This window comes from Propithecus coquereli, unplaced genomic scaffold, assembly GCF_000956105.1.
Source record: "Propithecus coquereli isolate 6110/MARCELLA unplaced genomic scaffold, Pcoq_1.0 Scaffold61, whole genome shotgun sequence".
In the NCBI taxonomy this organism is placed as follows: Eukaryota; Metazoa; Chordata; class Mammalia; order Primates; family Indriidae; genus Propithecus; species Propithecus coquereli.
In genome coordinates, this window is record NW_012152063.1 from 6,585,814 (window position 1) to 6,600,104 (window position 14,291).

Consider the following 14,291-nt stretch of genomic DNA (forward strand, 5'->3'; position numbering starts at 1 on the left):
GCTAGGATTACAGGCGTGAGCCACCGCGCCCGGCCTATGTCAAGATATTTTTAGTGATAGGGTTAAATAGTAAAAAACTTTGCAGACCACTGGTGTTTGTTTTCTTACAGTCAGTGTTCTTTGTGCTTCTTAATTCTGCTTAGGTGCCCCTCCTCAGTGTACTCATTCTGTAGGAATATGTGAGTTCTTCCTCACACTTTTTTGAATTTGGTAGGTATCAGATCATTAGTGAAGTTTAGGGTTCATTTTTTAAAATGTCTACATCTGCTCTGCATGGTAAGGCATGAATAATGGCAGCCTCCTGGGACTTTTAAGTGGGAGGACAAAAGCCTCAGTACCACCTACCATGCCTCACCAATAGCAGATTCTAAGTGACTGGAGTTGGCCTTTCCTTCCTAGTTCAGGGAGCTGCAAAGGAGCAACACTTTCAGGCATCAGAATTGATAGACAGATGTTACAATGTATACCTCTAACTCTCAATTGCCTCCAAAATCCGAATAATATCCCCAGTTTGCAGGGATAGAGTGTAGCCAACTGGAAAAGAGTGCTGAGCTCTGGACTCAGGCTGACCTAGGTTCACATCTTGGGTTTGCTACTTAATAGCAGCTGTGTAAGCTTGTGAAATTTACAAACCTCCCTGAGTCTTAGAAGAGAGCATTAGGTAACAAAGTATAAGTATAAAGTATAATAGTTGAGTGAAATTAATGCCATTTCAAAAATTCAGTAAACTCAGATAACAGCTATTCTGTGCATTGGGGTTGGGAAGGATGGGCGTGACACCGTAAGAAGGACCCCTTCCTTATTCCAGAAAGTGACTTTTTTAACCAGTTGATTAATTAAGGCCCTTCCTGATGTGTCCCTCCAACTCCATCTTTAGCCTCTCACTTCCCTTTAATCTCCAGCAGTATGCTGTCTCAGAGTTAATGCCTTTAAATATACCCTTCCTGTTGCCTTCCCATTTACCTTCATTCTTTCCACATGTCAGTGGTTTCTATTTCCTCCATGAAGCCTTCATTGTTTCTCGAGTAAATCACTGTACTTTGTACTACTTAAGCTTTTATCTTATTCACGTTTTTGTTTTTGCACATATTATAATTATTTATTTGAGTTTGTCTCCCCTACAGGTGAGAATTTCAGGTCAGATTTTACTCATCTTTATTTCTCCAGCAGTGTTAAGTACATAGCAGGTACTCAAGAAATGTTTGTTGAATGAATAAATTCACTTGTGTATTAGGTTTTCATCCAGAGATCCAGGACTTAGGGAAATGTGAATGGCTGTTATTAAGTATTTATCTTAATAAATTTTGCAATTTCACTTTTATTGGAGTTAACATTCCTCTCGAGTGTTTATCATTCCAGGTATTGTGCTAAGTGTGCTGTATACATTGTCTGTTAATTCCCACTACCTCCAGGTCCTCAAAGGAAGAAACTGCGGAGAAAATCAGAACTCAAAGATAGGTCTGCTTGATCCCAAACCTCTGTTTAACCTGTAGGTTCTACTAAACTGTCTCTTGTGCCTCCTCAATACCTTAGTATTAGTTTACAAAGTTTACATGACCCACAGCGTATTAATAGTCCTGGAAGTCATTGGCTAATATGGTTTACCTTCAATTAAGAAGTACAGAGAGTACTCATTCCTTCATATTCTCAGGTTATAGTTTATCTGTAGGAAAATGGATAGTTGCAGCTTTCGTCTAAAGCAAAGAAGTATTTTGTAATTAATGAGCATAATTTTCAAAACCTAGGCTATTATTCTTCTTATTACCAGTATACCTTGGATTCTCTCCAGTCATATGTCTATCAAAGCTGTCACAGCCTATTCTCAAATTTATATTACTCTCTTTGCAAAGGCTTTAATTCAGAGTGATGTAGTTTCTGTTTTTATGGAGACTCATGTAGTTTGTAGTTTTTGTAGGTATCACACAAATGTGTACCGCATTTTAATTTTTCATGTATTTGATTTTGGTTATGGTTGTTTATAATGATGTGAATGAGAGCCATAAACATTAGTTGAGTTATTCCGATTCTGAGTTTCAGCAGATATCTTAACCTCAGCACTATTGACATTTTAGGCCAAAGTAATTCTTTGTTCTCGGGGTCTGTTTTGTGTATTGTAAGATGTTTAGCAGCGTCCTTGGCCTCTGTTCTCACTATATACCAGTAATCTCTCAGGTTTTGGCAACCCAGAGTGTCTCCAGACATTGCCAGATATCTCCTGGGAGGCAAAATTACCTCCATTTGAGAACCATTGGTTTAAGGGATTTAGAACCAACAAAAATAAAATTTTTAGGAAGTTTTTTTATCCTGTTACCTTTAAAAAAAAAAAAGATTTATTGAGATATCCACGTACAATATATAGTACAACAATTTTAAGTTTATATTCAACGGCTTTTGGTATACTCACAGAGTTGTGCAGCCATCGCCACAATCTAATTTTAGAACATTTTCATAATCTCATGAAGAAACCTGCATTAGCAGTCACTCCCCATTTCTCCTCTCCATTCTCCCAGCCGCATATTTGGTTATCTTTTTATGTTTACAGCCTCCTTGTTTAAGTCAGATCATAATGCAAACCAAATCCTATTTCAGAGTATGTTTATTGAAAGTTATTTGCAATGTAGGGAAACATATTCTTTCTGAGTCCCTTAGACATTTGTTTAGGCAGACTACAAATTTAATCTGTAAAGGAAATCAATCTAAATAGGCTGAGTTAAGAATCATTTTAGTATTATTCAGAACAGTAAAAAGTTCCCCTTCCACCTCCCCCCCAGCCCTGGCAAATTTTATGTCATAGAAATCAACAATTTTTGTTTCTCCTGATCAATTCTTATAGAAAACCTCACCCCCTAGGCTGTGGACACAAAACACAATTATGAAACACATATACCTAAAATAATATTTTGAATCTGCTGTATATAACTATTATTAAATAGGTCATTTTCAGTGAATTGATAGATCGATTAATGTATTTATGAGTAGATAGATAAATAGTTGGTTTTGTTTTGTTTTTCAAATTTGTGGGTCTGTCTTACCTACACAGTAATGTTACTTGCTATTCACTCTAAGGAAAAACCTTGCAAATTATTTTTTTCTGTAAGAAGAAATAAGGTCTAGTTCAATTATCTTGGGTCTATTTTCTTATCTATAAAATAGAAGTTTTAATAACTGTCCTACTTCTCTCAAAGGATTGGTATGAAATGCTAAAAGAATCAAATTAGTAGGAGCTGAAGGAAATTGGCAGTAAGTTGTACCTTCATCTTTTATTATTTTTACTTTCCTCCATGTTCCTGTATGTTTAAATGTTATTAAGGTGTCAGAATTTTTTAAAATGTTTTTTATAGTTGACTAAGCCGTGTTTCCTTTGGTTTTAATGTATATGGTTAAAATTTATGCACCATATAAAATATTTTCAACAAATTAGATTAAGGGTCTTTAATAAATAGAGCCACACAAAGAAGACTTGAGTCCTAATGGATAAATGGCAAAGGACATAAACACACAATTCGGAAAGAATATTCAAATGGCCGATAAATATTTGAAAAAGATGTTCAACTCCATTAGAAATCAAACAAATACAGATAAAAGCAGTAAAATGCCATAATGGGTCTATTAATTATTAAACTTTTTTTTCCTTTTAAAATTAGTCTTTGATAATGCTATAATAGTAATACATGGAAACATTTTTCATGTTAGAAAGAATAATTGTAAATGTTACAAGTAAGGCTAAAGCCCTCATTGATTGTACCATAATCTCAGATGCCTTTTTTAGAGAGAAATATTCTTAATCAGTTTGTTATATATCTTTTCAGACCTTTTCTCATTTATTTACTACATGTGAATGTCATTGTAGGAAATACATAGTACCTGTGGGGGTATACATCATAATGTAAACATTTATCGGCAACTTTGATTGTTTTCACATAACTATTTGTTTTAAAAGTTTATCTTATGTTAGTACATAATGATTTCTTTCATTTTTTTTGATGGCTACAGATTATTCCACTGCATGTCTATTCCACAGTTATTTATCTGTTCCTCAATCCATAGTTATATTTAGGTTATTTCTTATTTTTCACTGTTGCCAACACTGTTGCAATGAATATCCTTTTGTGGTCTGTGTTAAAAGAAAAGTTACGCAGAGTATAAGTAGAATAGGATTGTTGGGGAGAGGAGGCCATTACAGTTTCAGATAGAGCAGTCAGGATGGGTAGGCCACATTGAGAAGGTGACATTAGACCAAAGACTTAAAGCAAGTAAGGAAGTTGAACATACACATATACTGGGGAGAGACCATTCTGGGCAGAGAGAACAGATTGCAGAAGCCCGAATTTGGGACCACGCCAAGTGTGTTCAGGGAACAGAAAAGAGCCCAGCATGGCTGAAGTATAGTGAGCCAGGGGATGAAATTGGGGAGGTAATGGGTGGCTAGTTTACATGGGACCTTGTAGGCGTTTATAAGGCCTTTGGCTTGTACTCTGAATGAAATGGGGCACCATTGCAGAATTTTAACCAGAGAAGTGACATGTTCTGACTTTGCATTTTATGATGATTTTTCTGGCAATTATAGGACTTATAGAAGAAAGGAGGGCAGTGGTGGCAGAGCAACCAGTTAAGCAATTGTAATAATCAAGCAAAAGAAAAAATGCTGCCTTGGACAAAGGTGCAAGCAGTAGGGACAATGCTTGGATCCTGGATATATTTTGAAGGAGAAGTCAGCAGAGTTTTGATAACAAAGTGTGAAAGACAGAAATCAAGAATAAGAATGATGCCACAGACTTTGGTATAAGTAGTTCATAGGATGGAATTGTATACTTGTCTTAAGAAATTAAAATTTTTTTTTCTTGTTTCGTTTTGAGACAGAGTCTTACTCTGTTGCCTAGGCTAGAGGGCTAGAGTTCAGTGAGGTGATCATAGCTCACGCAGCCACAAACTCCTGGGCTCAAGTGACCCTCCTGCCTCAGTCTCCCGAGTAGCTGGGACTACAAGTGCATGCCACCATGTCCGACTAATTTTTCTGTTTTTTGTGGAGACAGGGTCTTGCTCTGTTGCATAGGCTGTTCTCGAACTCCTGGCCTCAAGTGATCCTCCCACTTCAGCTTCCCAAAGTGCTAGGATTATAGGCATGAGTAACCATGGTTGGCCCAGAAATTTAAATTTTGATATGGTCAAATTTATCAATATTTTCCTTTGTCTTTTGTTTGGAGATCTTGTATGAAAAGACCCTGTGGTTCTTCTGTATTTTCATCTAATATTTATGTTTATGTTTTGTTTTTATTTTTACATTTAAGTTTTAAAAAAACTGTTTGCAATTTACTTGTGTGAATGGTAAGAGATTGAGATCTAAACCTTCCCTTCACCCTGTGTACACCCAGATGGCTAATAGTCCCAGGCCAAAACACTTGGTTATTTCCTGCTTTCTCTCTGATTTGAGGTGTCAGTTTTATTAATACTAAATTTATACACACACGCACACACATACACAGTCTGTTTTAGTCTATATGTTCAGTTCTGTTACTCTAGTCCTAAGCTGTTACTATAGCTTTATAACATATCATTATTCTACTATTCTGCTTTTTCAAAATTGTCTTAGCTGATCTTTCACATGTTGAATCAACTGGAGTTTCATGGAAAATTTTTGAATTTGTGATCGCATTTACTTCATAGAATAATTTTAGAAAAGTTAACATTTATGATAATGATTCTTTCCATCCAAGGACATATATTTCTCTCCATTCAGGTCTTGTTTTATGTCCTTTATTAAATCTTCCTCAAGATCTTGTACATTTCTAATTAGATTTTTTTAGGTATTCATTGTTGCTGTTATGATTAGAATATTTTTTCTTTTTCTTTTTGAATTGTTTAATGCTGGTGTAGAGGAAAACTGTTGATTTTCTTATGGTGACCTTGTATTTGGCCATCTTGCTGAAATGTCATACTTTAATAATGTATCATTAGTTTGTCTAATAATTCTCCATAGTTTTCCAAATATATAATTATATCTTTTGTAAGTCATAACAGTTTTGTTACTTCTCTTTAATTTTTTATTTCTTGTATAGATCTATTATTTATTTATCTTACTGCATTAGTTTAGACCTTAAGGAAATATAAAATATTAGAGGTGAGAACAGAAATTGCTTCTTTTAGAAAGCACAGTGAGCTATCAATTTTTTGTTTGCTAAATGCTTTTTAAAATCCTACTGAATTTCTCTTGTGCATGAGATGCATCAGGATTCTCATATACTTCTAGTGGAAATGTAAATGATTGCAGCTCTTATATATACCCCTGTAATTTTGTAATCTGTATAAAGTCTTATAAATGTTTCATACCCTTTGACCTAGTAATCTCACTTCTAGGACTCTCTTGCTTGGAAATAAGAAGAAGAAATATTTTTGTTCAAGTTGCTCATTATTTATGTTACTTATGTGTTACTTATAATAAGTGTTGGAAAATAATTTAAATGTCTAATAGTAGACTAATGGTTTTGTAAATTACGGTATATGTAAATGATGAAATATTGTGCCATTATGTTATTTTAAAAGAATTTGTAGTAACTTGGAAGTACATATATTATTAAATAAAAGAGCAGAATACAGAATTGTTATGTAGTAGAATTACATTAGTGTCAAAATGCTCTGAGTAAAGATCAGAACAAAGATTAGATCATTGCATCAAAATGATAATAGTGGTAATCTATGAGTAATTATTATATGCATTATTTTTTCTCCTTCATACTTTTCTATGGTGAGCATGCATTGATATTAAAATCAAAAGAAAAAGAAAAAGTGTACGTGTTTGTAATACTAAACAATTTACTTTCCTCAAAATAGAAAGGGAGAAATCTTAGCCTAGTCTCCAAATGGCAAGCTTAGTCACAACTTTTCAAAGTAAAAAATTTTTATAATAGTTTTTTCAAAAAAGACCTTGTTGAATGTGGGTAGCAAATGATATGTGATAGATTTGATACCTGAGAGAGAAGTACATGGTTTTGGTGGCAAGATTGTGATTTATACTCTGGAATCTGCTCCTAAATGATCTGAATGCTGTATCAGTGAATCAGGAGGGAATTGTGGTAAAACATCTACTTGTTTGGTTTCTCACTGTCTTGCCACCTGTGTTGCATGTGTATTGCAAGCTAGCTGCCATCTAGTAGTCCTGTGATATACTGCTGGCCTAGTTTCATAAGAAAGCTTCTATGTTTATATGGATTTTAGGTTATCATTTACTTTATTTAGGAAGCATTCATGGAATATTTCCAGTATACCAGGAACTTTCATTAGCTAAAGGACAAATGACATAAAACCACACAGATGTCCTCTGTCCTGAGCAGCTTTTGTTGGAAATAGTTTATGATTAAAATTATAATGGAATGAGGTATAGTATCTGATTAGCAAAACCAGGAATACTTAAATTCAAATTCTACCAATCCTTGAGGTCTCTTAGGGAGCTAGGTATTCTGAAATTCAGGTCAGAATTTATTGGCTTAGGTGCAGGCTCACTGCCTCAAAATCCAGAGAACTAGGCTAATCTATATGGAATATGCCATTTTCCTTTTCTAGTTAAACCTACTTTTCCTTCTTCCTCCAAACTTAGATGCAAGTCTCAGATCTTTACTACTCTACTGAGGCAAAAGACTACTTATGCCAAAGGAAAATGTGTAAGAAACAAAGTTTTTCTCAAACACCCCTTCTAGACATTGTTGAGTATCTAGCAATCTAACATCTTGTTACCTACCAACCAACTGCAGCACCCCTCTTCCCATTACCTTGGCCCCGTTTCTATATTTGAAAAAAGCAGACTGAAAAAAGAAAGAGGAAGAAAGATGGCTCAGCTGCTCCAAGCAGCCTTGGAATGCTTTTACCTCTGACACATGGAAGAAAGAAAAGAAGGGCCATCCTCAATCTGTTCCACCATAATGTATAATTACAATACCAAGAAATCTTGAGTTATTTTAAGAATTATTTTATAACACAGTTCTAGTGGTAGGAGAGAGGTTAGAAACTGAAGTTTCAGAGGAGAAATAATAAGTAACTTTTTTCTTTCAGTGATTCCAATATTGATGGTGTTTTATAGCTGTAAATATATAGTTTCTATAATGACTTACCTTTTACATTCTCACCAGCGTTGTCATTGGCACAGCTTCTTATATATTTTAACATTTTTATCACCAGTTTTTTCTTGACAAATTGAATACATAGCCATTTCAACAAACCAGCTTTTCCCCCCATCTAACAGCTTTTCCTATGCTTGTTTTATTATTATAGTACTAATTTTCCTGATTGACTTATAACTAGTAGTAGTCTTATTAATGCAAATTTCATTCTCTAGTTAGTAAGTCATACTGTATCCAACTCATCCTACTAAAAAAATTATACTTTAGGAGAAATTTTTGTACTCATAATTTTAACATAGTGACAGCATCCACTAGCACATGGGCTGATCTTGTGTTCATAAGTCTAACATACCCAAGCAGTACATTTTTAGGAAGGAAAAATGAAGGGAGGCTTACTGAGCTCCTGAAGACCAATAATTTATAGTCTAGTTGGAAAGACAAAATAAATAAACAGGCATTTACAATATACAGTCACTATATAGCTTGTCCATTATTATAATAAAATTATGCACATGATATTATGGGAAAATAAGAGATATCTGAGCCAGACTCAGAGAGGAACTTACCAGAAAGACTTCTCAAAGGGGTAACACATGAACTGAATTCTGTAAGAGGAATAGGCTTTTGCCAGACAATGGGAGATGGAGATTTGGGGTGGAAGAATGTGGAGTTTTCCAGCTATATTACTTAAAGGCCCAGAGACAATCAAACATGGAACATTAAGGGAAATAGGAGTTCACTGTAGGTGGTGGTGAGAGTGGGAGTGGAGGAGGAGTGCCAAGAGATGAAGCTATAAAAGTAAGTAAGAGCTAGATTATGAAGAGCTTTATGTACTATGCTAGGAAATATTGACCTTATTGTGAGTGTATGGAGGGCCCATTGACTTTTGGGGAAACTAGATTTGCAGTATGGAGATTGGAAGGGAGAAAACTGATACATAGTGGTGATAAGGCCCTGCACTAATGTACAATCAATAGAGATGGAGAAAATGGCCAAATTTGGGATATTTTGAAGAGATAGACTCAACGGGGATCATTGATCAACAAAAGTAATACATACAGCAAAAAGAGAATAGCTTTTGGAGTTAGCTAGGCCCAGGTTCAGATCTCAGCTCTGTCACTTACTCGTTTTGTGACCCTGGATGTTTTATGTACCCCTCAGAACCTTAGTTTCCTTATCTTAAAATTGGAACAGAATACTCAGCCTGTAGGGATGTGAGGAGTAAGTGAAATAATATAACATATGTAAAGCATCCAGTAAAGTGCCTTACCACATAGTGGATATAAAATGATAGCTGCTCTTGTTGTGAGGGATGAAGGAGATGGAGGGGAGTCAAGAATGACTTCCAAGTTTTCTAGATGATTAATGAGAAAGAGCTAGATTAGGAAAGTTGGGTAACCTGTCTGGTTCTTAGATTGCTTGTGAGGAATCTGGGATGGAAATGTTCCCTGACAGATGAGTGGGGAGCAGTATGAGTGAAGCCCAAGGAGGAGAGCAGTTCAAGAAGAGAGTGGGATTAGCAGTTCCAGAGCCTCCAGAGAGTTGGAGTAATATCGATGCAAAGAATATCTTTGGATTTACTAACAAAGAAATTATTAGTTAACTTCTGTCATGATTTTTAGCGAAGCGATGGGTTATATGCTTAATTTCAGTGGTTTGAGGAGAGAATAAGCGATGCGTAAAGGCAACCAGTGTAGACAAATCTCTTAAGAATGTGACATAAATTTTGATTTAAATGCTGATTTTAAAGAGCTTACAGAGAAGAAGGGGTTTCTGAGGAAGTTGAATGTTAGCTCAGAGAGTCAAGTTGCAAGAAGGATGTAGTGGTCAGTGGTGTCACGTGCAGCAGAGCAATCTTGTAATTGTTCACGGAGAAAATGCACATTGGATTTGGCCATTAGGAGGAAGTCTGTGAACCAGGAACTAAGTCTGTGTCAGGAGTACTTTGAATGTTAGGCTTTGTTCAATGGAGAATGAGTGAAAGTTATTGAGCATGGAAGTGAGATGATCAGAACACCACTTTTTGATTTTCTGGCAGAAGTCTGAAGGATGAGATAGGAGGGAAGATTCCATTTAGGCTAGTGAAGGCACAAAGTAACAAGGGCCTGGATCAGGGTGATGATGCTGGCAAAACAAAGATAAGTGCAAGAGCTGTTACGCAGGAGCACCTTTGTAACTTGACAGTTCCTGGATGTAATGGGTAAAGAAGTAGCCTACAAGGTGACATTTTAAGGTTTTGAGTGTGAGTAATGAGAATAGGAGTAGCAAAACAGAGGCATTAGTATTAATGGAAGCAAGATTGGAAGATAAATTCATTTTTCATTTTTTTATTAAGCATATGTTAGTTATTGTGTGGCTACTATGTTTTGATCACTGTCCCAGATACTAGAGTTACAGCAGTGAACATAACAGGCAAGATCCCTGCTTTCATGGCACTTAACATTCAGAAGTGAGGTAAAGACAGAAAAAAAAAATAGAATAAAAAGACAAGATAATTTAAGACAAAACTACGTAATGATATAGAGATATATTGAGGGGGACCACTTTTAGATGGTGTGGTCAGGAATGATATTTCTAAAGAGGAGAGATTTGAACTGAGACCAGAATATTAATAAGGAATCAACTGTGCAAAGATCTGGGTACAAAGACATCCCTACCCAGACTGGAGAATATGTGCAAAGGCCCTGAGAAGGGAATGAGCTTGATTTGTTTGAGGGCCAAAAGAAAGGCCAGTATATCAGGAGCAGAAGGAGCAAGGGAGATACTAATACAAGATGAGATCTGAAAGGTAGATACAATTAAACTTACACAGGACCTTGGACATCTTGCTGTGGTTTGGTGGCTTATTGTAGTGGAAATGAAAGAAAATTAGTATGTTGAACTCGAGCTGTCTATGAGACATCTAGGTGAAGAAGTCAGTTATCAGACTTAAATATATAAACTCAAATATGATTTGCATAGTATTATTCATTGAAAGAACTTGCCAAGTTGTTTAGGCACTGAATAAGTAAACACTGATAATATGGAGGCTCGAGGAGTGTGTCAAGGAAATGGTCAAGGGATCTGAGGGATCTGCGGGATCAGAAATCCCTAGCAGTTCTTTAACATAATGAAGGTTATCTTAAATATCATTGCAACCTGAAAGAAATGACCAACTGTTGTATGAATAGTAGCTGGAAAAATTGTGGCCAGAAATATCTTATGACTTCACGGGATGTGAAGAATACTCGCCAACTTAAAATGCCTGCATCTCCATAGGGACCATGCAGTAAAGACTTTGTGTAGTGCTGGTTCAGACAGAACTCCCATTTCCAGAAATGCATTTTTTTGCAGTAAACAGGGAGGAGTATGTGTATCACTGTGCTGCTGGGCACACAAGCAGTTTGAATAGTTTGCTTAGCCAAGGTTATCCTTAAGGGATCTGGTTTTACTGAATATGTGCTCAAAAGATACACTAAGACATAATAATTATACTTTACATTTATGTATTGCTTTACAGTTTATATCACCTTTACCCTTGGAAAGTCAACTTGATCTTCAGAAACAACTCCTTAAAGTAGATAGGGTAGGGGACAAGAATTTAGGGAGATCAGTGTTAATATTTTAGAGTTGAGGAAACCGAGGATCTCCGAGTGCACAGTGATAAATTAACAATTTCTGACTTCACTTGCACTGCTTTACTTACCACACCACGCTAAGTCAGAGGTGAACAAAGTGGAAACTTCAGTAGAGGTTTGTATCCTTACTAAAACAGTGACAAAATATACTTTGTAATTTGTATTTTAGTTGTAAGTGCTACCAAAAGGATTCAGAGTGCTGTGGATACACAGAGGAGGGTGAACTTGACTTTGACTGGGAAAGTCAGAGGTTTATTAATAATTTTATATAGAAAATGTGTGCCATTTTCTCACTTGGTAATTTTTATTGGCTTTTCTTGGTTGCTCCATGAGTTTAAAGTACCACATTTATTTCTGCTAGCATATTTTATTCTTGTATTGCCACCCAACTCAGTGGAGACTAATAGTAATAATAGCTAACATGTAATGAACAATTCTATGCCAGGCACTGTGATAAAGGATTTTTAAAAAATCAACTTCATTGAATCCTTGTATCAACTCTCTGAGGTGGGAGCATTCCTTTATAAATTGGTGTTTTCAGTACATTCACATACTTGAATGGACTGAATGTAGAACTCTGAGAATGAAAAGGTAATTATATGACATTGTACTTCAGGATAAAGTTAAACCATGCAAATTGATATTTTTTGGTCATATTATGTATCATTTATTATATTTTTCCCTAAGTGAAGAAGCCAGGCTGGTATATGTACTAACCTGACAGATGAAATCTAAGCTATATAATGTGAGTGAATAAAATAATATGTTAAATGTCTTTTTATGATTATAGTGACAGTATGTAATCATCATAGGTGGTTGTGCATTTAAAAATACACTTTGTGTTACTAAAAAAATGGCTAATCAATAAAGACATATATACTTAAACTATTTAGAAATGAGAAATGTCCATAAAACTTAATCCTTTATTTAGTGACTTTTCACTCCTGTGTTTTCTCAGCATGAATGAGATGTGTTGCTTACTGTGGAAATGGTAATAATGCTTTGTGTATATATAACATCTTTCATCTGAGTGCTTTTCAAATATCTCGAATCCTTACAGTACTTCAGTGTGGTAGGCAGGTGTAAGGAGTATTATTATCTTCATTTTTTAGATGGAGAGAGAAACTAAGCCACAAAGAGGATGAAATGATTTATGTATAGTCCTATGATCTAAAGAGGCAACCTGAGCTACTAAAGTAAGAATATTATATTAATATTTTAGGAGGATTGGCACATTGACCCCTTTACTTTTGTACTTTACACAGATTATTAGAACAAATGTGTTAGCTCTAAAATGTCCACTTGGAATTTTTTATCCTTTCTTTAGAAATAGAAAACATTATAATACTTTTTTTCTTCCTTTTTAGGTCAGCAGCAAGGACAAGATGGAGTAAAAGTCCAGCAAGCTACTATAGCCCCTGTAACTGTAGCAGTTGGAGGAATTGCTAATGCGACGATAGGTGCTGTTAGTCCTGACCAACTCACACAAGTGCATTTGCAGCAAGGCCAGCAAACTTCTGATCAAGAGGTACAACCTGGCAAGAGGCTTCGAAGAGTTGCCTGTTCCTGTCCTAATTGTAGGGAAGGAGAAGGAAGGTAAGTGCTCTGTCTTCAACTCTCTCTCTGTGGAAGGCATAAAATAGTAGTTAAAACCAGTCATTGGTTAGGTACTTTGGACACTAGAACCTCACTACCTTTGCAGCCCAGAAGTTGAGATATAATATTATGAAGTGAATTAAGTTGGGCTATTTTAGGAATGGGATTTGAGTGGTCCTCTGCCTTGTACCTTACACTTTTTAAAAATAGTTTTCCTTTTTCATATATAATGCAAGATTTTTACACATTTATTGATATAAAACTCACACATCATACAGTTCATCCATTTAAAGTGTACAATATGGTGGTTTTTAAATATATTCAGAGTTGGGTAGCCATAGCTATAATCACTTCTAGAAACTTTCTGTCATCTCCAGAAGAAATTCTGTATGCTTTAGACATCGCCCTCTCATCCCCTCAACCTTTCCATTCTAGGCAACCACTAAGCTAATTTCTGTCTTTGTAGATTTGCCTATTCCGAACAATTCATATAAATGGAATCATACAATATGTGGTCTTTTGGGACTGGCTTCTTTCATTTAGCGTAATTTTTCAAGGTTCAGGCAATATTATGGCATGATCAGTACTTCATTCCTTTTTATGGATAAATAATATTCCATTGCGTGGGTATACAGTGTTTTGTTTGTCTTATCACTTGATGGACATTTGAGTTTATTTTCACTCATTGATCATTATGAGTAATGCTGCTATAAACATTCATGTTAAGTGTTTGTGTAGACATATATTTTCCTTTCAATTTCATTTATATACCTAGAAATGGTATTGTTGGGTCATATTACAACTCTGTGTTTAACCGTTTGAGGACTGTTTCCCAAAGTGGCTGAACCATTTTATATTTCTACCACCAGTGTATGAGGGTTCCAGTTTCTCTGCATCATTGCCAGTATTTGTCATTACCTGACTTTTTGATTATAACTATCCTAGTGGCTCTGAAGTGGTATCTTAG

The 14,291-nt window shown here is 35.5% G+C and overlaps 1 protein-coding gene across 1 annotated transcript in view; it reads left to right on the forward strand.

Moving 5' to 3' along the window:
* Window positions 1-14,291, forward strand: part of SP4 (Sp4 transcription factor) — a 76,050-nt gene that overhangs the window by 31,196 nt on the left and 30,563 nt on the right. Inside the window, exon 4 of the mRNA XM_012659421.1 lies at window positions 13,096-13,324. Coding sequence (XP_012514875.1) covers window positions 13,096-13,324 — 229 coding nt within the window. The remainder of the gene's footprint in view (window positions 1-13,095; window positions 13,325-14,291) is intronic.